Source organism: Andrographis paniculata, unplaced genomic scaffold (genome assembly GCF_009805555.1).
Source record: "Andrographis paniculata isolate CXL003 unplaced genomic scaffold, ASM980555v1 Contig79END, whole genome shotgun sequence".
In the NCBI taxonomy this organism is placed as follows: domain Eukaryota; kingdom Viridiplantae; phylum Streptophyta; class Magnoliopsida; order Lamiales; family Acanthaceae; genus Andrographis; species Andrographis paniculata.
In genome coordinates, this window is record NW_026137616.1 from 530975 (window position 1) to 548403 (window position 17429).

At 39.3% G+C, this 17429-nt stretch overlaps 6 protein-coding genes across 11 annotated transcripts; 1 reads left to right on the top strand and 5 right to left on the bottom strand.

The window, feature by feature from the left end:
* On the top strand, window positions 1–1582 carry LOC127240396 (homeobox-leucine zipper protein HAT4-like). Its single transcript, XM_051259063.1, has 4 exons — window positions 1–327; window positions 482–789; window positions 879–958; window positions 1078–1582. The coding sequence occupies exons 1-4, from the start codon at window positions 192–194 to the stop codon at window positions 1382–1384; spliced, it is 831 nt and encodes a 276-aa protein (XP_051115020.1). The 5' UTR covers window positions 1–191; the 3' UTR covers window positions 1385–1582.
* Window positions 1583–1629: 47 nt separating this feature from the next.
* LOC127240393 (uncharacterized) lies at window positions 1630–3726 on the bottom strand. Its single transcript, XM_051259061.1, has one exon. The coding sequence runs from the start codon at window positions 3398–3400 to the stop codon at window positions 1898–1900; it is 1503 nt and encodes a 500-aa protein (XP_051115018.1). The 5' UTR covers window positions 3401–3726; the 3' UTR covers window positions 1630–1897.
* Window positions 3727–4160: 434 nt separating this feature from the next.
* LOC127240394 (uncharacterized) lies at window positions 4161–7436 on the bottom strand. The gene is made up of 12 exons (XM_051259062.1): window positions 7163–7436; window positions 6986–7070; window positions 6428–6479; window positions 6309–6329; window positions 6177–6230; window positions 6009–6059; window positions 5697–5759; window positions 5539–5604; window positions 5415–5453; window positions 5151–5273; window positions 4942–5034; window positions 4161–4636 (listed from the first exon to the last, which is right to left on the bottom strand). Exons 1-12 carry the CDS (start codon window positions 7290–7292, stop codon window positions 4364–4366), a joined length of 1050 nt encoding a protein of 349 aa, XP_051115019.1. The 5' UTR covers window positions 7293–7436; the 3' UTR covers window positions 4161–4363.
* Window positions 7437–7561: 125 nt separating this feature from the next.
* On the bottom strand, window positions 7562–8561 carry LOC127240398 (RING-H2 finger protein ATL22-like). Of its 2 annotated transcripts, none has more exons than XM_051259069.1 (2): window positions 7943–8561; window positions 7562–7846 (listed from the first exon to the last, which is right to left on the bottom strand). In XM_051259069.1, exons 1-2 carry the CDS (start codon window positions 8499–8501, stop codon window positions 7725–7727), a joined length of 681 nt encoding a protein of 226 aa, XP_051115026.1. In that variant the 5' UTR covers window positions 8502–8561; the 3' UTR covers window positions 7562–7724. The 2 variants fall into 2 exon arrangements, with proteins under 2 accessions (XP_051115026.1, XP_051115025.1); XM_051259068.1 differs by having other exon boundaries at window positions 7571–7855; window positions 7943–8560.
* An 820-nt stretch (window positions 8562–9381) lies between these two features.
* LOC127240397 (deSI-like protein At4g17486) lies at window positions 9382–13717 on the bottom strand. Of its 3 annotated transcripts, none has more exons than XM_051259065.1 (6): window positions 13417–13717; window positions 12393–12671; window positions 10813–11100; window positions 10513–10596; window positions 10101–10179; window positions 9716–9862 (listed from the first exon to the last, which is right to left on the bottom strand). In XM_051259065.1, the coding sequence occupies exons 2-5, from the start codon at window positions 12580–12582 to the stop codon at window positions 10139–10141; spliced, it is 603 nt and encodes a 200-aa protein (XP_051115022.1). In that variant the 5' UTR covers window positions 12583–12671; window positions 13417–13717; the 3' UTR covers window positions 9716–9862; window positions 10101–10138. The 3 variants fall into 3 exon arrangements, with proteins under 3 accessions (XP_051115021.1, XP_051115022.1, XP_051115023.1); XM_051259066.1 differs by lacking the exon at window positions 9716–9862 and adding an exon at window positions 9902–10018; XM_051259064.1 differs by lacking the exon at window positions 10101–10179 and having other exon boundaries at window positions 9382–9862; window positions 13417–13715.
* Window positions 13718–14368: 651 nt separating this feature from the next.
* LOC127240399 (nudix hydrolase 8) lies at window positions 14369–17161 on the bottom strand. Of its 3 annotated transcripts, XM_051259071.1 has the most exons (10): window positions 17090–17161; window positions 16377–17008; window positions 15903–16180; window positions 15764–15829; window positions 15518–15655; window positions 15362–15439; window positions 15222–15272; window positions 15112–15146; window positions 14925–15033; window positions 14370–14787 (listed from the first exon to the last, which is right to left on the bottom strand). In XM_051259071.1, the coding sequence occupies exons 2-10, from the start codon at window positions 16495–16497 to the stop codon at window positions 14578–14580; spliced, it is 1086 nt and encodes a 361-aa protein (XP_051115028.1). In that variant the 5' UTR covers window positions 16498–17008; window positions 17090–17161; the 3' UTR covers window positions 14370–14577. The 3 variants fall into 3 exon arrangements, with proteins under 3 accessions (XP_051115029.1, XP_051115028.1, XP_051115027.1); XM_051259072.1 differs by lacking the exon at window positions 17090–17161 and having other exon boundaries at window positions 14369–14787; window positions 15362–15418; window positions 16377–17077; XM_051259070.1 differs by lacking the exon at window positions 17090–17161 and having other exon boundaries at window positions 16377–17076.
* Between the last annotated feature and the right edge of the window lie 268 nt (window positions 17162–17429).

A 17429-nucleotide genomic window follows, 5' to 3' on the forward strand; every position in this document is an offset into this window, starting at 1 on the left:
CTTTCTGGTGGTGCTGCACCATTCCACATTTTTGTAAAGGAGGAGAAATTGAAGGAGTCTCCTCAGCCTTTTGCTTTGTTCACTCCACATTCAAATCCAACTTTGCTTTCTGGTTCACGAGCAGGATCAGTATCAGGAAACCTTCAGGGAAAGGCGAAGACAGGTGGTTATTGTGGAGATTGTTGTTGAAAATGATGGTGCAGAAAGATGATTTGGGGTTGAGTTTGAGCTTGAGTTTTCCGGATCACAAGGCTGCTGCTGCAATTCCTACTTTTCCTGTTCTTCACAGATCGGCTAATTGGACGGCGCATGCCTTTCCTTCCTCAGGTTTTTTTTCAGTCTCTTTCTGGATCTCGGATGCATTAGTTTCGATTCGAGAGAGGAAACGTTTCTGTGCAGTGTTTTGAAAGTTAGAGCCCTAACTTTCTTTTCTCGATCGAATTTGGCTTGATGTGGTTCCATTTTATTTGTATCTGTGTAGATCGGAGCTCTGAGGAATGTAGAGTGGAGACTAGGTCCTTTTTTAAGGGAATCGACGTCAATTGTCCAGCGTTGGCGGTTGATGCGGAGGAGGAAGGCGGTGTATCCTCTCCAAACAGCACGATCTCCAGCATCAGTGGAAAACGCAGTGAGAGAGAAGCCGCAGACGAGCTAGACGCCGAGCGAGCTTGCTCTCGAGGCAGCAGTGACGAAGAAGACGCCGAGAATGCGAGGAAGAAGCTCAGGCTCTCAAAGGACCAGTCCGCCATACTCGAAGAAAGCTTCAAAGAGCACAACACTCTCAATCCAGTAAGTATACACCAATCAGTTGTGAAAATTTCTCTAACCAGACAATTTTCGCCGAAATCGGAGGCTAAACTCTTTCAATTTCCCTGCAGAAGCAAAAAATGGCTCTGTCAAAGCGATTGGGGCTGAGGCCACGGCAGGTCGAAGTCTGGTTCCAAAACCGAAGAGCCAGGTGATTTGAACGACCTCTCTCTTCCATCTCAAAAACTGATTGCTCTTAATCTCGTCGCTAAATTGTCGCAAAAACACAAAATAAACCGCAAATAGTTTGACGCCAATCGATGATTGCAGGACGAAATTGAAGCAAACAGAGGTTGATTGCGAGTACCTCAAGAGGTGCTGCGAGAACCTTACGGAGGAGAACCGGAGGCTGCAGAAGGAGGTTCAGGAGCTGCGTGCGCTGAAGCTCTCCCCGCAACTGTATATGCAAATGACCCCTCCGACCACCCTCACCATGTGCCCTTCCTGCGAGCGGATATCCACCGCCCATCCGGCGGCGCAGGCTCCGCCTCCGCCGCGGCCGGTCGCATTCAATCCCTGGGCTACAGTCGCGCCGATCGCACACCGGCCGTTGGATGTTCTGCGCTCTGAATCGTGATCGTTTGGCTGTGATCTTCCTATTTTCTTTTTGGTGCATCATTTTATTTAATTGATTGATGTTTTATTAGAATTTTGTTGTTTTTTTTTTTTGGAAATTTGCCTTTGCCACTGTGTTTATATTTTATGGGAAAGAAAAGAATTAGCGCTTTGTAAGCTGTAAGCGTTGAAACTAACATCAAGAACCATCTTAGTTGAAGGGCCTTTCTCTTTTTTTTGTGTCTTTTTTGTTTTAAATGGAAGTAATTACACAACTGGGCTTTTATATATAAGCCCATATTGATCTTTATAACATCAAATAAAATGAAGTCCAATTTAAATTAGAAATATAAAGTCCATAATAAGAGGACCGACAACATCATCATCTTCTATAACTTCCTTAATCTATAACTGTAACTGTAAACTACATCTCTTCCCACCCATAGTTTGGGAGCTTAAAAAACACTTAAATTTGTGCATAACTGCCTAGAGAAGGCTAAAAAATGAGCTCTGCAATATATTGCATCTTCTTCCTTCATCTGAAGGTTCTTCCGGCGCGCTGCGCCGTCGACCGTCGGATGGACTCGATCCTCTGCAGCCGTATCTGCTCACGGAACTTGGCTATAAATTCGTCCGCCTTCTTGTCAACATCTCGTCCTAATTCATTCACACAATCTTCATTCTCATCGCCGATTGCAGCTCCACCGCCATTGCTTATCCTTCCGCCTCCTTCCTCCGCCACCACCACCGGCGGCGGCTCCTCTTCTTCTTCGTCGTCGTCGCTGCTGCTCTCTAGTATAACCTTCTCGGCCAATTCTTGCTGGATCTTCGCCTTGTTGGAGTACGCCGGCTTCTTAACCGCCTTCTCCGGCGAGGTCTCCATCGCCGTCTCATGACCTCTGAAAGTCCTAACCGATCTCCCCGACGACGGCGATATTCCGTCGGCAATTTCAGCCTCCTCTGTTGGTACGCTCCTAACGCTTCGCCTCAACGCCTTCTTAGGCGCTGCTGCGACGGCAACAGCGGCGGCGGCGGCGCTTGAGTTTGATTTCAACAGCACCGGTTTTCTCGGTGCAGGCGGCGGAGGAGGAGGCGGTGGCGGCGGCGAGAGAAACGCCTTCTTCCTTGCCACATCTTCGCCGCTTGGTTCGGATGAAAATGGCGACGATGTTGAAGGTTTGTTAGGTTTAGTGCTTTTGAAAGACCTCGATTCAATCCTGCTCGCTTCCTGCTCCTCCATTAATGGCGGAACGAGATAGCCGCCTCCATCTCCATCCTCCTCGTCGTTCTGCTTCACCTCCATCCTTCCCGACCTGGATCGCCATGGAATCGGCGATCGGAGGACGACGTTGTCCTCCGCCGAGACATCTTCCATCTTCTCGACCGTACTAACCGCTCCGCCGTCCTCCGCCGTCTTCAACCTCCTCGAACTCCTAACAAATCTTCTAGAAGCCGAATTCGAACCGAAACCAGTTCTAATCCTCGAATCGGATTTAGCTCCTTCTTCATTCGCCTGTTGTTTCAAACTCCTGACGGGGAGAAGCAGAGGCTTGTTGTGGCCGAGTTCCGAAACGGCGTCGTTTTCCTTTGCCGCCGCCGCCGCCGCCACCACGAGCACCGGCGGTTCTCCCCGGAAATACTGCGAGCTCCACGTCTGAACCTTACTGTCATCTCCGGCGGCGACGTTGTGATCGGAATCATCGTCGAAAACAGATGAAACGTGGAGCAATTTAGAGACGTAGGATTGGGCATTATCAAGCTTAGAAGCGTAATAATGATCCTTATGGAGATCATCGTTTTTCTTGCTGAATAGGCCATAGGAGACGGCTATGCCGACGAATATGAGATGGAGAAGCTCCCAGCTCCTGGCATGGAGAGTCTGGTTAAGGAATTCAGGAGCGATTGAAGGGAAGATTGGGAGCAAAACTAGGAAGAGTGTGATGATGGCGGCTTTGTAGAGGAAGTGGCGCAAGAACTTACTGCTACTCTGATTTGCATTGTCGTCGCCGGACTTTGATTTGAACACTGCGTCCGCCATGGCTGTTTGTTCTTGCAGGTTGGGGAAGAGGAAGAAGAAGTTGAAATCTAAGGATTGAATTGAATTGAAGAAGGGAGAGAAGCCTTAGGGATTAAGGAAAAGTGAGTAAAGGTGAAATGAGGAAAAGTTTTTTGGGGAGATGTGATCCATATTTGAAGGTATTCTTCTTCTCCTTCAGTATTCTCTGTGTATGTCTCTCACTTTAGATTTGAGGTATGATTTGACATTTTTGTCTTAAATTAGAGATGTTTGTTTGGTAGCGAAGAGAAGGGTAATTTGGGGAAAGTAGGAGGGGACAATTAGGTTGCGTGGGGTGTGGTCAGGATTCTGCTTTTGGACTGCGTACGCTAGCTTTTACTATGTGTATGTATATATATCTCTTTGTATGTATTCTTTCCTTTTGCTACTTTTGAGTGGGAAGGTATTCTTTTCTTCTTCCTTGTGTCTAGTTTGATAGATATGTAAATTTGCGTAATAAGCTTATAGTAGTTATTATTATTATTATTTTTATCGAAGTTGACATTCAAAATCTGCTCAAGGTAGCTTTTCTGACTGTCTGACCGACTTAAATTGCAAATTATTATGCTCGTTATGAAAGTCATCTAGTATGCACTGAAAGAATCCATACACAAACGAAAATAAAAGGCACTAAAATTGTCCTCTTTTGACGTAGAGGTTTTTCTTTTTTAATTATTTACTTCAAACTATTCCTATTCCTATGGCTATGTGTGAGTGTGTGTAAAAGGAGATTAGAGAATCATCACCCAACTTTTTTAATTGCAAAAGACATGTGCTTTCTTTCATCTGTAAATGTACAACTCATCTTCCCCGCATACCTGGCAATGAATCATCTTCTTCCCTTTCGCAAATTTAGTTGAACACACACACGAGTATGGAATTTACATACACAATGGGCATGCATAAGCTTCACCTGCTTGAATTGGGAACTCACAACAGATCAAACTAAGCGTACCTAACGCTGAGCAGGTCCAAGAATCGGTTTGCCAGAGTCGATGATCTGCCAAATGTTGCCTTTGGCAATTCATGTTTTTGCACAGTTGCAGAAGAATCAACGGTGCCTTCATTCGATGTAGCATCTTTTAGATATGGAACAATATATTTCTTCATATCGTCTCGGGCAATTCCAAGATGGTTTCCAGGCACCTCGACGTATTTTACCCTTCCCGAACTGTCTAATGTTTTCAACCCAATCCAATCGTCAAGATAGAGCTTAGTCTAGAGACAGAAAAAGATGGTATCAGTCAAGGATTTTCGTGCAAATATTTCAATCCAAATTTCCAAAATGAGGCCTAGTAAGACTCCAAATATAACTCTAGAAATTTGTCTTATCTAAATGTCAATGGTTTCAGCATTCGACATATTTGGGCAGTTTTTTTTAATTGTAATTAACACATTCTTTTGGGACATCAAAAGGCCTATATCTAGGTTCTAAGATAAGGTAATAATTTCGGAAAAAACAAGATTTATCGAGGGAGATGAATGTACTGAATGACACAATTTCTTAACAAACGAAAGGCTACCTGTTGTGGCGGCAGAACCGGGGTGAAAGCCCCATCGGGATAGTATCCAAACCATGCTGTTTCCTTTGGTATCAAGACGGTGTCATGTTCAAACTGTTCAAATGAGAGGGAGAGAGAGTATTGAAGTTTCTACAAATGCAATTACCAGCACTATCAAAGGATATCAGATCAGAACTGAAGTCCGGAAGGGAGCGGATAGGTTCACGTACCATGATAAGAACAAGATTTTCTAAGCTACTGAACCGTTCTTTGTAAGTAGCATTTCTCTCGTCAGGGAGTTCATTGTTAAGCTTTGGGAGAAACCTACATTTGCTCAAGTAGTCGGGAATGTTCTGAAAAACAAATTGAAAAATTAATCCAGAATTTTCTCCAAAGAAAATGATAATGGAAGGAATATGTGAAATGGGGAGAGAGGGTGAGGGGGCAGGGAAACGTTCAGGATTTATATATGTGTTCTGTACAGAGGCACTCACATTTGGAAGTTTAAGATAGCCGCTAGGAGCTAAGTGAGCCTGCAGTTCACAATATACAGTGTCCTCAAGAAAAGAACTGCGAATTATGCTTTTAACCAAGAACAAATCAAAGTAGGAAGCGTACTTGGACGTAGTCGGTGTAGACCTCTTTCTTGATTAGATTGTCTGCAATAATGCAAAATATCCCAGTCTGAAGAATCGGACAATGTTTGAGCTTCAGTGAACCAGGAGGCCTAATGAATTGATATATTTTCTAAGAATCGTGTAAAAGGTGAGACTTACACCACATAGTGGAACTGAAGCTGTCCCGGCATGAGGTCCTCCAAGAGACACAAAATTCTTGACCTGTCGGAGAAACTCATTTCAGAACTATGCAACAAACATGCTGAATTGCTATTTCGTACTGTGCAAATTAGTAGAAACATGGAAGAATAATACTGAATTAACTATTATAAAACATTTTGTTGGCAAAACATTATCTAATAAGATATAGAAACATCGACTTCCTTGTGCAAAATATGATAATTAGTTACACTATCATATCTAATAAGATATAAAATATGGCTTGCAATCAATTTTTCATATAGTCCTTACTGGTGGTCCGCCATCGCAGAACTCCACAACACCTCGCCCGATTAAGTTGCCCTGTAAGAACAACCACAATTTATCACAACACCCAGACATGTAAAATTATGAACAAACAGAAATAGATAAACAATAAGTCGGATTCAATTACAAGTATACAAAATCAAAGATTATCACCTGGGAGAGACCGACTATGTTGTAACCATCCTGGAGTTCTTTCATTTGTTTCACCTGAAGTTTAGTTTGATAACTCACGATAAACACTTCTTGTGAATCAATCATCAACAAATCCATTACTTAATCACCCACCTTATCGCATACAATTTCCGCCTGCACCAAAAATGAAGAAAACACCAAATCGAAATCAGCTTATGGATGAACGAATCAATAGTGACAATATAGAAATTATTCTCTGGCCTCTTCTTTACCTGCTCTTGTAGGGGCTTAAACCAAGAATCCCATGCTCCATCTCCAATTTCTCTGGAAATTTATAGTATAGACAATCATGAATTTGAAGTTATGGACCAATTTTTCGACAGGGATGAAAAGAAAATTAGTGAGAGAATCGGCATCAGTTCAATGGCTTTGCAACACAGTACAACTATGGAGTTTCTGATACAAATGGAAACACAATGAGTTCAAATCTTATGCTAAGAACTTCTATCCAAAATTGCAGTGTTGAGAAAATAGTTACACTTCTATCGGAAGAAAAGCCCTAGATCATGCGACACATAATATTGCAGAAAAAAGCAGTTATATACTCCGATTGAAGTCAAGAAAAAAGAAGTTAAAATCCATGGAAGTGAAATCTCGATTCGATTTGTTCGTGTCATCAGTAATCAAGAAACGAAAGATTGAAAAACCGACAAGTGGCGTTTTCTAGAACCAAAAGCTAATGGTCAGTAACAAACATTAGCTTCAGATTGGGACCAAAATAGCAAGAAAACTAAAAGGAAGCAAGTAATCAATACCAAAAACAATCTCACATGCAATATCCTTCAGATTTGGACCATTCGCTGAGCTCCTGCGTGAATTGCGTCATTCCTCTGTTCGAACACTGATCCCCAATTCCTATAGCAACAACCAAGATCCTTCACAAACACAGCAAATCGACAAAACCTCAACTATAACAACAACAATCGGAGGCGCTGGGGGAACATTACCATGGAGAACGATGAACGGAATCGAAACAGACACCGGAACGAAACATAACGCGATGGCACTGCAGATCGAGAAATACACAACGGCAGAAGACGCAAACCGAGAAACTACTCCAGCTGCAGCAGACCTCATTTCTCCGCGATTCCAATTCTCCAGCAACTTTCGCCGACGACCGGAGTTCTAGTCTCCACCGCAGCACGATCGGAAGCACGATGTCCACGCGGCGGATTACCCCTGAGAAAAAATCAATGTCGCCACCAATCACAGTATCACACACACCCGCAATAATTTACTTATTTAATTTTAACAATACTTTATCCACATGTTTTATATCAACAAATTGTTGCGTAATTCGAACCACTTTGACGAGTGCTTATTATATAATTAAACTACCTCAATAATTTCACCAAAATTATTCCGAAAGAGACAAATATCAGTGAATAATATATTACTGTACAAAATTATTTTAAATATACAGATCTGCCCTGTGCAGATAACACTATTACACACATAAAATTCATCGTAATAAATTAACAATATTACAAAAAGTTTTTCTATCTTCGATCATTCTTCAAGCAAATTTCCAGCATCAAAATTCTTCACATGTTGTCTTCTAGTTTTCTTGTAAAAAATTTCATAAATTCCGACATAGAACATCAAGATCAAGATCAAGATCAAGGCTGCAGCTGCACAAACTGTCAAATCAATACAAAAATGTATTCAATTCATTGAAACAAGAAAACATTTGTAATTGATCAAAACCTCAAATCAAGACATACTACCTTCAGCCTCTCCGACAATCCACCACCGTGGCGGCCGCCGCCACGTCAGGCGGAGGCCGAAGCTGCCGTGGGACGACAAATAAGGGCTGTAAGGAAACGGTATAGCGACGGATCTTACGACGCTGCAAGAAGCCGGCAAGTTGTGGGGCGAGGATTCGAGAATATAGACATGATGTTCGAACCGGCTCATGCATGGAACTTCGAGAAGAGGAGGGTCGAGAATGACCGAGCATTTAACGTAGACGTGGTCTTTTAGTATGTAATAATATCGGAAAGGCGTGGCGGACAAGTCGAGGTTTAAGAAGACTTCGTGGACGCAGCCGCGCGGGTCGATGAGGTCGAGCGTTGCGGCTGCGTAGTCGATGGATTTGACGGCCAAGTGTCCGTAGCCGGGGAAGTGGATCATCGTAACGTTGTCTTTACAGAGGATGTCATAATTTCCGGCGCCGGCGCCGGGGAGTCGGAGAGCGGGGCAAAGAGTGGAGGCGTGGGAGGTGTGTGTGAGGAGAAGAATGGTTATAGAAAGAGTGGAGAGGAAGATAGCCATAGCCATAGCCATATTGTGTTTTATGGAAGAGAGGAATGGAAGAATGGTTTGGGTTTTGCTTAAGATCCATTTTGGGGATCTGTTGAAAATATTTTCAGTTCAACTATGCTGTCGTAATCGGTTCGGTTTTTTTTTAGAAAAAAATGTTTGGGGATTTATGGCGGTCTGGTCCTAAACACACTACTTATTAATATATTAAATATAATTATATAAAGTATATTTTATTTTAAATCAATACATTAGTGATGTGTTAGGTTTTGTTTAGATAAAGGGTTTGAAAAATTTTAAAAGATTTATAAATAATAAAAAAGTTAATATGTAAAGTTATAATTTTAAAAAATTACTGTAAATAGATACTTAGTGTTAAAATTTTGTACAACTATTTGTATACATAGAGCCTTAATATTTTATTTGTTTTATAAAATAATATAATTATATTTTATAAAAATACTATACGTAAATATTATAAATTTATTTATATGAAATATATTAAATTAATTTTCACAATAACATTTTCAAAATGTCAAATCACGCATACACAAGGGCTTATTTTTTTAGATTTGAGTTGAAAACATTTTGATTTAAAATTTATATTTAAATAATATTTAACGTAATATTAAAAATAAAAATAAAAATTAAAGACAGAATCAAGAGGGTTGTTTTGACTGGTTTCAATTGTACCAAAGGTGGGTGAACCGTCCATGACTAGATAAATTGAAGTATATATACATCTATGCATATTTTTCCATTGATTTCTTTTTTATTAAACTGTAATTGTTATGATTATTATAAAATAGAAAAGAGCCCTCAAACCTAGAGAAAAAATATATAAATAAAATAAAAAGTAGAATTACTCCAAACAAAGCATGTGTAAGAACTAAGAAAGTGAATATGAAGACAAACAGACAAAACTCTGTTAGATCGATATTTCTGGATAACAACGTATCATTTAGGAGCATAAAACAAGGCAGATGCCGCCATCCGTACAAAACTGGAGATGATGATAATAATAATAATAATAATAATAATAATAGCCAGTCACACAATTGGGAGTCAATCAAAACAATAGGCCAGTTTCTAGACAAAAAGAATTTAACTAAAAGTATACACCATTGATGATTACTGCATGCTTGCTTTGATCTTCATCAAACCTGCCTTACTTCCTGTTTGATCAAACCATCTTCTCCGGGACATTTTACTCCGATCAAACACAAATAATGGATTGTTTGCAACTCAAAGAGGTTCCCTGGCTAGCTTGACCGGTTTCTCGTTCAGATATGAAACGTCGCTGTTTCGAGTAAGAAGTAGATGGTGATCGGGATCCTCCACCTCGCCATCTCCCGACGCTGATGACTCACCGGAATGGCTTCCATCTTAACAACAAGAACAGCAGAAGTTACATGCAATGATATAAGACCAAATGCAAGGAAATAAAAAGGTAAAAAGTTTTAATACTTTGATTCGATGAAACTATAGGAAGTTAGTTGTAGAGGGGTCTGTTAAGCGCTTATCGACTGATTGGATAATCTCTGGAAATAATATAAAATGCTTTATAAACTAGTGGTATTGTTGGTGCAGAATGAAATTGTTAAGTAAATTGGACAGGATGACCTTAGTCGGGGGATAATTATGGTCAGACATTTTCTCCACTAAGGATGTGTTACAACCCTTGTTGCTTGACTCATTCGACCTACGTATTGATATTACAAAATATGGTTTTAGTGTAAAATAAATATCCTTGAGATGTGATATGATATGATAATGTAAATAGTGGGGGAATAGTTTTTCAAATAATTTTGATTATGTTTAGTTCTTAGCAGCACAGAAATTCAATACACATCAAGAAGTTACTCTACGAGACAAATAATATAAAGCAAAATGATATCAATTTTCACATATTCATTCTTTTGGGGTGCATAGCATTGAAAATCATGATAGATGCTGGATCGATCTAGTATTAAAAGCACACAAATGATATGATATGATGGAAAAAAGGTTAATGGAAAAATGAAAAATGACTTGCCTGAATACATATGATTTTCTGCTGGAAGATGTCGGACTGATGTAGATTGCAGACTTTCAGGCAGCAAACAGCCACAGAAAGAACCTGGATTACATGTAAAGTAGGAAAAAATAAAACAAAGATTCTAAGAAATTCTACTGGCATTGAAGCAAAAGAGCTGCTTTTTGTCTAATTTACCCAAAAATATGGTGTGGGAGTACGAAAAAATACTCATTAATCCGAAATTACATGTTAATTGTGTAGGCCATATATTGAATAATTTTATATTCCAAAAACTTATTTCGGAAATTACTCCCTCACCTATTTTAGCCAATCGATTCACCCACCCAGGAATGGACTTTCCAGTTAAACGGCGACAAACATCATCTGTGAAATGATTGCAATTCCTAGATATCAAATGGTATGTGTCTCCATGATATTCATTGGATAGACGTTCCATGAATGACCGAAATTCTGAAGGAGACATGTCAATGGTGCCCAAAATAATTGAGCGCCTGAAGATAAAACCCGGGCAACTTCTTGGTTCAACCTCAAATACACCACTGCTTGGGTAGTCATGAGCTCCAAACCCATACTCCTCGCCATGCGCTGTTGTGAATAAGTTAGATTAGAGCTCTATAATAAATAATGCAGATCCATGAAGTATCGCAAATCAATATGTTCGTGATTTATATGAGTAACATCAGCAATAGGAATGACAAATAGAAACCTTTCCAGTGCAAATGATGACTACTTTATGACATAAACAGCATAGATTCAGTGCTCTTTGCCAATTAAAGGAGATGTGGAAAAACATATCCGTAGATAAAAAGATGGACGGCTCACTGAACCAGAGGCACTATCTTAGGTCAGTGTCAATGGCAGGGAAGATCATTATGTGTAGAGAAATCAAACCACTTCGAGATTCACACCAAAGAAATCATATGTAAACAATTGAAAGATCTTCGAAGAATTCCAATTGCATGGGAAGATGCTCATTAACAGATGTCTACCATTCAGGGAAGAGAAAGAAAAAAAAATTTACTTACAGGAGAAGCCTAAGGTCCTAGAATTTTTCAGTACACCTCAAGAACAACTAAAGAATCATGAGCCTAATAAACACCAGTGGTCAAGAGCATTACGAGCAGAGTATCTACCATTCAATTAAATCACATTTTCATGTTGGGGAATATTTGAAAATGGAGTTAGTTTTTGGAAGAATACCGAGCTTTAAATGATAATAACCATTTGTGAGTAAATTAGGGGAGTTCCTTAATTACTAGAAGAAATAGATATTTTGTTTAATGGAGTCGACACAGCCATGTTATTTATAATAATTCTAGGGATGTATTTGCATGCTTTAATTATCTCACATCAACATAGTATTTCACAGTTGAGGAGAAGTAGGAGGATCAAAATGCCATGTACTATTTATGAAGTCTCAGCATCAATTCAGAATTACAGAGCAGTAGTAAAGATTGTAAACCATTACTTACTGTTTTAAAAGTTACAACAAGAATAACAAGAGGTTCCTGAAATCTGTACCAACTATAAGACTTTTGTTCACAGATCACTGAGGAAATAAAGACTAAGGTTCCAAAGAGTAATCAGTACCTAATTTGCACCACATGCATAGCTAGGGTCTTTTATACAATCTTTCTACTTACAAGAAGAGAGATTTTTCTATCAAGTAGAAGTATAAAGAAATGTAATGAATTGGCTAGAGGAATATCACAATTCCACCAAATCAAATAAATGCAAACAACTCAAGAATCAATATCAAACAACCAAGCTATAGATAAAACAAGATTGAAAATGTATATCATCATACAAATATAAAGGAGAAATAGGTAGATTAACACGTCACAATCAAAGATTTACAAAGGAGCATTTGATTATACCTTCAATACCCGAATGGAAGATTCCCACGCCAAACCAGTAAAGATAGTTGTTTATGGAAGTGAGGTCATATATATTTAGGTATAGCAGAGCAGTACTTTTTTCAGGGTTGCTGTCCTCTGTAGGTGTACTATCTGTGCTCGATGAAATAGGAAACAATTGCATGTTATCTAGCACCCCTGCTCTTACCATCAACCAGTGCCCCCAGCCTAAATCAATATATCTGTATGTTCCTGTTGTGTCTCCAGCTCAACAGTCAACACAGAATAATTTGAGATGCCCTAAAAATAAATAAATAAATAAGAAAACATGAGAGATGCGCTATTCTGGTATTAACCAAAACACCTGAATAATGGTAAACTAATACATAGGAATTGCTTGAAAAATAACATGAGAATTGAAAGGTTTTGAACAATGCCGATTTTGTTGTAGTGAAAAGAAACTAAAGAAGAAATGAAATTGCAAAAGGATATTCTAACGTTGCTATTCTTGAGACATGTATGCATTAAGCACCCCACCATAAATATCTAACCAGGTCATCCTTAGCAGAAAGCAATTGTTTTTTAAGGCAACAAATTCACTAAGAATAAATGGATTTCATGATTGCATAGTCCTCTGAATGTACAATGCATAGTCCTCTGAATGAACAATCCATAAACTTGAACATTGTATCCAATTGCAAAACTAAATTGCACCAACATGAAACATTTCAATCACAGATAACACATAGGCCATAGCCAATCTACCTTCTCTCACAGGACAACATTTAACAATAATTAAAATTACCAAAGCAGTAGATCGAACAGATTTCAATATGGCCAGGTACAAATCTCCCAAATCACACACTCAATCGAGGCAGAAAATAACATCTCCTAAATTATCCTGAAATCACTTCAAAATGACTTGTCACAAAATGACGCAATCAAGGATTTAAAACTAAATCAACAATACAATGAACGATCGGACAAAAGTGACACTAATAGCACACAATATGAACAAGTACAGGCGAAGGATAATGCAGCTCACCGTCGGTGAAACCGGCTCTCCGACAAGCGGCGGCGGATGGATGCGAATCTGACGCCTCCGATGAGCTGCGGGGAGGGAGATGAGACAAACCGCAGTCCTCGTGGATCTCGTGAGTTAGCACAGAAAAGCAGCGACAGAGTCGTCGTGCCAGATGGCGGCAGAAGCCTTCAAATTAGGCGGCGGCGGGGGCAGGATGAGCGGTGTGGAAGCATAAGAGTGGAGCAGACAGATGGCGTGGGTATATGCGAAGTATCGATCGATCTCTGCTTTTGCTGAACCCACACGAGGAACGTCAGCTGTTGGATCTCACAAATGCCCGTTGAGTTTTTGACACCGTCATGGAGCGGGGGCCCAACCCAACCCGACCCGACCAAATCAGACCCTAAAATGCCGCTTTCCTTGCCGGGTTCAAACATTTTACCAGCGTACAAATAACTATAGTAACGGAAATGGGACATCTTCGAGGAAAATAAGGCTGGCAATGGAAGTGTGTGTTTAAAAGTTTAGAAGGACTTAACTAAAACTGTTCGGCATTCCAAATTCCGTTAAATTAATAATTTTAAAAATTAATATTATATATTGTTATAACTATACATATTGATTGAATTAATAGTTTTGTAATTTCTTTTTATGTTTATTATCTTTTGAATTTGTTTGTGTATTGTTTTTGTTTGAATTTTATTTTTTTTATTAAGTATGAGAATAGTTTGTAAGAAAAATAATATAAATATTATATATAATGAAAATAGAATAAAAAAAAATTAATTAATAAACAAACTTACTTTGTCACAATTTTTGTGTTTATCTTACAATTTACTCCTATTCTTTTCCTTTTTAATCATGACATGACTAATGTCGTGATATATTATCGGTACCATTTCAAATATTTTTTTTTTATTTAAACAAAAATAATACACTACTATCAAAACATTTTAATTTTTATTTAAATTATAAATAAATTTTTATTTAAATTACAAATATACCCCTTATTGTGTATACCAGGTACAACTTGTTAATTAAGCACAACGTCTATATACATTATACAATATACAATATACACTCATATTTATACCAACACTTAAAAATATTACAGTCAAATGATATTTATATGTATGAATCTGACGATTAGCAAGCAGTAAGAGCAGCAAGTAGTGTGTCTGATCAACTGGCCTGGCAATTGGAGGCAGGATCATCTTCAACTAAGTTGAAGTACAGGGACGACATCTTTCCGTCGAATCTCGAAAACACTCGATACTCCGACAATCCACAGTAGCGCTGTCCGAGCCGGGCCATGCATATTTCCACGATTTTCTTGAACATGGCGTCTCCTCGGATCAAGGGTTGTTTTATGAACTCCTCCAGAGGCATCCACTGCTCGTAGAAAAACAAAAGAAATCGAATGCATTTAACATCCAGTATCATCACTAATCAATTTTTCATTCAACTCATCGGTAAAAAAACCATCTCAATTCAATTTTTTACTACTTTTTGCGAGTGTATATATATACCTTGGCAGCTTGAATTTCAAGATCATCGATCAAGATTTCAGTCGACAGAGGGCGCAACATACAGATGAAGAACAGATCAGCCTTGTCAAAAGAGACGTTGCAGGCGTGCCTAAATGATCAGAAATGTTAAAAATCGATCTCATTCATCATTTTTCGGGTATCGAAAAGGATAAGCAGTTTTCTATACCTAAAAGCGACAACCTCGACGAATTCAGAGTCAATCTGCAGATGAAAATGTGAAGTATAAGAATTTGCCGTAAAGAAGATGCAACAACCATAACAATGTAGTGTACATACTCCTGTTTCTTCTTTCACTTCTCGCACAGCTCCCGTGCAGATTTCTTCGGTCTAATCAACAAAACAAAATGCTGTAAGAAACTGATATTCGGATACATGAACAAATCGTATCCTCGGGCTGCAGAGCTCTGATAGTGTACCTCATTAATGAATCCGGTAGGAATTTTCCAGAGACCTAAGAGAGGCGGGACACATTGCTTTTCTTGTACAACAAGAACCTGTATCGTGTAAATATCACAGAAGTATCTTCTAAAATTTTGACAAAAGTTTACACCAGACAATGACGTGTAATATACCTCGTCTTTATCATTGATCACGAAAGAACCAACACCAACATGGTGAGAAGCATTCGGAGGAAGAAGGCAAGGTCCATCCGGGATCCAATATGTCATCATGACATACAATCTCTCGGCGTGATGGTACTGAAATCCTTCCTGCAAGAAGCTACTACATTCACAAATGGAAGTCTCGAGGAGGAAATGATTGTGAATTTAATGTTTTGTTGTCCTACTTGAGTTGCTCGGATGGAGCAAATTGAATACCTGTACAGCTATGGGGACGAGATCAGATCTTTCCAGCGGCAGCTTCAGCCAGACTCCCTTCTTCCCCTGAAAAACTAACCAATTAGGATTACTAGTTAAGTATGGAGATTGTGGTGACAGGTGATTCGAAGACAGATACCTTAATTTTCCACTGGAATATAGATGATCGAAGAACAGAGGCAAAAATGCTCGGATTGGATGGTAGCGACGCAGTATTTATGACTACACCTTCATACTCATCTTCAAGTGCATCAAGGACTTTGGCTGTTTTGAAGAACAGACCTGAACTCGAACCGTTAGTTCTGTTGAGCTGATAGGAAATGGAGTCTAGAAGATCTTGTTGGCTGACTGAACTTGTGCCGCCCCCGGACTCACTTGAATATGAAGCTCTTGGGAAGTTACTGCCTGCAGAAGATCCTGAACACAGCAGCATTGTGCAAATCAATGGAGACTCATAATTTTCGAAAGCAATATATCAATTAGTTAATTCCTGACAAGATTGCAGAAACAGCAATGGATGAAACAACTAGTCTTTTCGGATTCAAAACAAACGTGTTTCTTAAAAAGCCACAGATATCGAGATGAATGCAGGGAATCACGAATTGAAGTTTACCTCTGCAGGAACGAAACTGCTGCCGGACTTTCACTCTGTAATTTGAGTTAACAAAAGGATTTGACAGCGTCGTGTCTGCGCCAGCAGGCGATGACTTTGGGATAAGGAACTTCAGCTCCATTAATAACTAACTACTCAAATCTAACTTCAAAATATCTATATATACATAACATATACAGGAACACACGCAAGTTATCACGGATTCGTTCACAGGATGCGAGGATCAAACTATGCTTGCTGGAAAACAAGAGGAATTTTTAGCAATCTTCACGCTCGATAATCACAAAGAAAATCAGATAAAGCTGTTGAACAGGTAGAGACAGAAAGAGCAGCAAGATCTGTTGTTTTTGCTATGGCGCTAACGAATACGACGAGGAATGCAAACAAAGTAATAAACACGAAGGATTAAAAGCAATTAAAATGTTAGGAATTGCGGATTTGTGGCAGAGATTTCAGCTCCACTCACAAGGCTACAAAGCAAGTATAAAATCTCGAAAAAAATCTCAAGGCGCCAGCCAGTTGAGCTGATGAGGTAAATCGAGCAATTTTCACGTGATCGATCGCTTTCAACAGGAGGAACGTAACCGCAGCTAGATTGACACATGCCATCGATTAATTGAACCCATGGATACCTGAAAAAACAATTGGAGATGACGAGACAAGCTCTGGAAGAAATGTGCGCGAATTGCCGCTGTAGTGTAGGGTAGCAGTACCGAAGGAGAGGTCAGTGTGGGGGGGAGCGTGATCTCCACCGCACGAGGATAAGCGCGTCGAGGTTTAGTGGCGCCCTTTGCTAAGTGAATACTGCGTGGATGGCATTATTTATTTTGGGATGATGTGGCAATAATTAATTTACTTTAAGTTGGAATCGTTTGTGACATTATTGAGCCTTATCCATAATCCATATTCAAGAAAGAATTAAATAATAATACGACACAATGTGCCAGAAAACTTTTTATTTTATTGTACTATTAAATCTAATCAAAGTTAAATAAATATTCAAGAATGTGTAGAACAGAAAGCACCCCTAATACATAACACTGAAACAAACAC

Coding starts and splice junctions, on each gene's coding strand:
- LOC127240393 (XM_051259061.1), bottom strand. CDS start 3,400: ATGGCGGACGCAGTGTTCAAATCAAAGTCCGGCGACGACAATGCAAAT.
- LOC127240396 (XM_051259063.1), top strand. CDS start 192: ATGATGGTGCAGAAAGATGATTTGGGGTTGAGTTTGAGCTTGAGTTTT. Junction 790..878: donor AGCACAACACTCTCAATCCA/GTAAGTATACAC, acceptor ATTTCCCTGCAG/AAGCAAAAAATGGCTCTGTC. Junction 959..1,077: donor TTCCAAAACCGAAGAGCCAG/GTGATTTGAACG, acceptor CGATGATTGCAG/GACGAAATTGAAGCAAACAG.
- LOC127240399 (XM_051259071.1), bottom strand. CDS start 16,497: ATGGAGCTGAAGTTCCTTATCCCAAAGTCATCGCCTGCTGGCGCAGAC. Junction 16,181..16,376: donor GCAGTTTCGTTCCTGCAGAG/GTAAACTTCAAT, acceptor TGCTGTGTTCAG/GATCTTCTGCAGGCAGTAAC. Junction 15,830..15,902: donor TATTCCAGTGGAAAATTAAG/GTATCTGTCTTC, acceptor TTAGTTTTTCAG/GGGAAGAAGGGAGTCTGGCT.
- LOC127240398 (XM_051259068.1), bottom strand. CDS start 8,501: ATGGCTATGGCTATGGCTATCTTCCTCTCCACTCTTTCTATAACCATT. Junction 7,856..7,942: donor GATTGTCGGAGAGGCTGAAG/GTAGTATGTCTT, acceptor TTGATTTGACAG/TTTGTGCAGCTGCAGCCTTG.
- LOC127240397 (XM_051259064.1), bottom strand. CDS start 12,582: ATGGTAAGAGCAGGGGTGCTAGATAACATGCAATTGTTTCCTATTTCA. Junction 11,101..12,392: donor CTTCCATTCGGGTATTGAAG/GTATAATCAAAT, acceptor TATTCACAACAG/CGCATGGCGAGGAGTATGGG. Junction 10,597..10,812: donor GAATCGATTGGCTAAAATAG/GTGAGGGAGTAA, acceptor CATGTAATCCAG/GTTCTTTCTGTGGCTGTTTG.
- LOC127240394 (XM_051259062.1), bottom strand. CDS start 7,292: ATGAGGTCTGCTGCAGCTGGAGTAGTTTCTCGGTTTGCGTCTTCTGCC. Junction 5,454..5,538: donor TCTACACCGACTACGTCCAA/GTACGCTTCCTA, acceptor TGTGAACTGCAG/GCTCACTTAGCTCCTAGCGG. Junction 5,035..5,150: donor AAAATCTTGTTCTTATCATG/GTACGTGAACCT, acceptor TCATTTGAACAG/TTTGAACATGACACCGTCTT.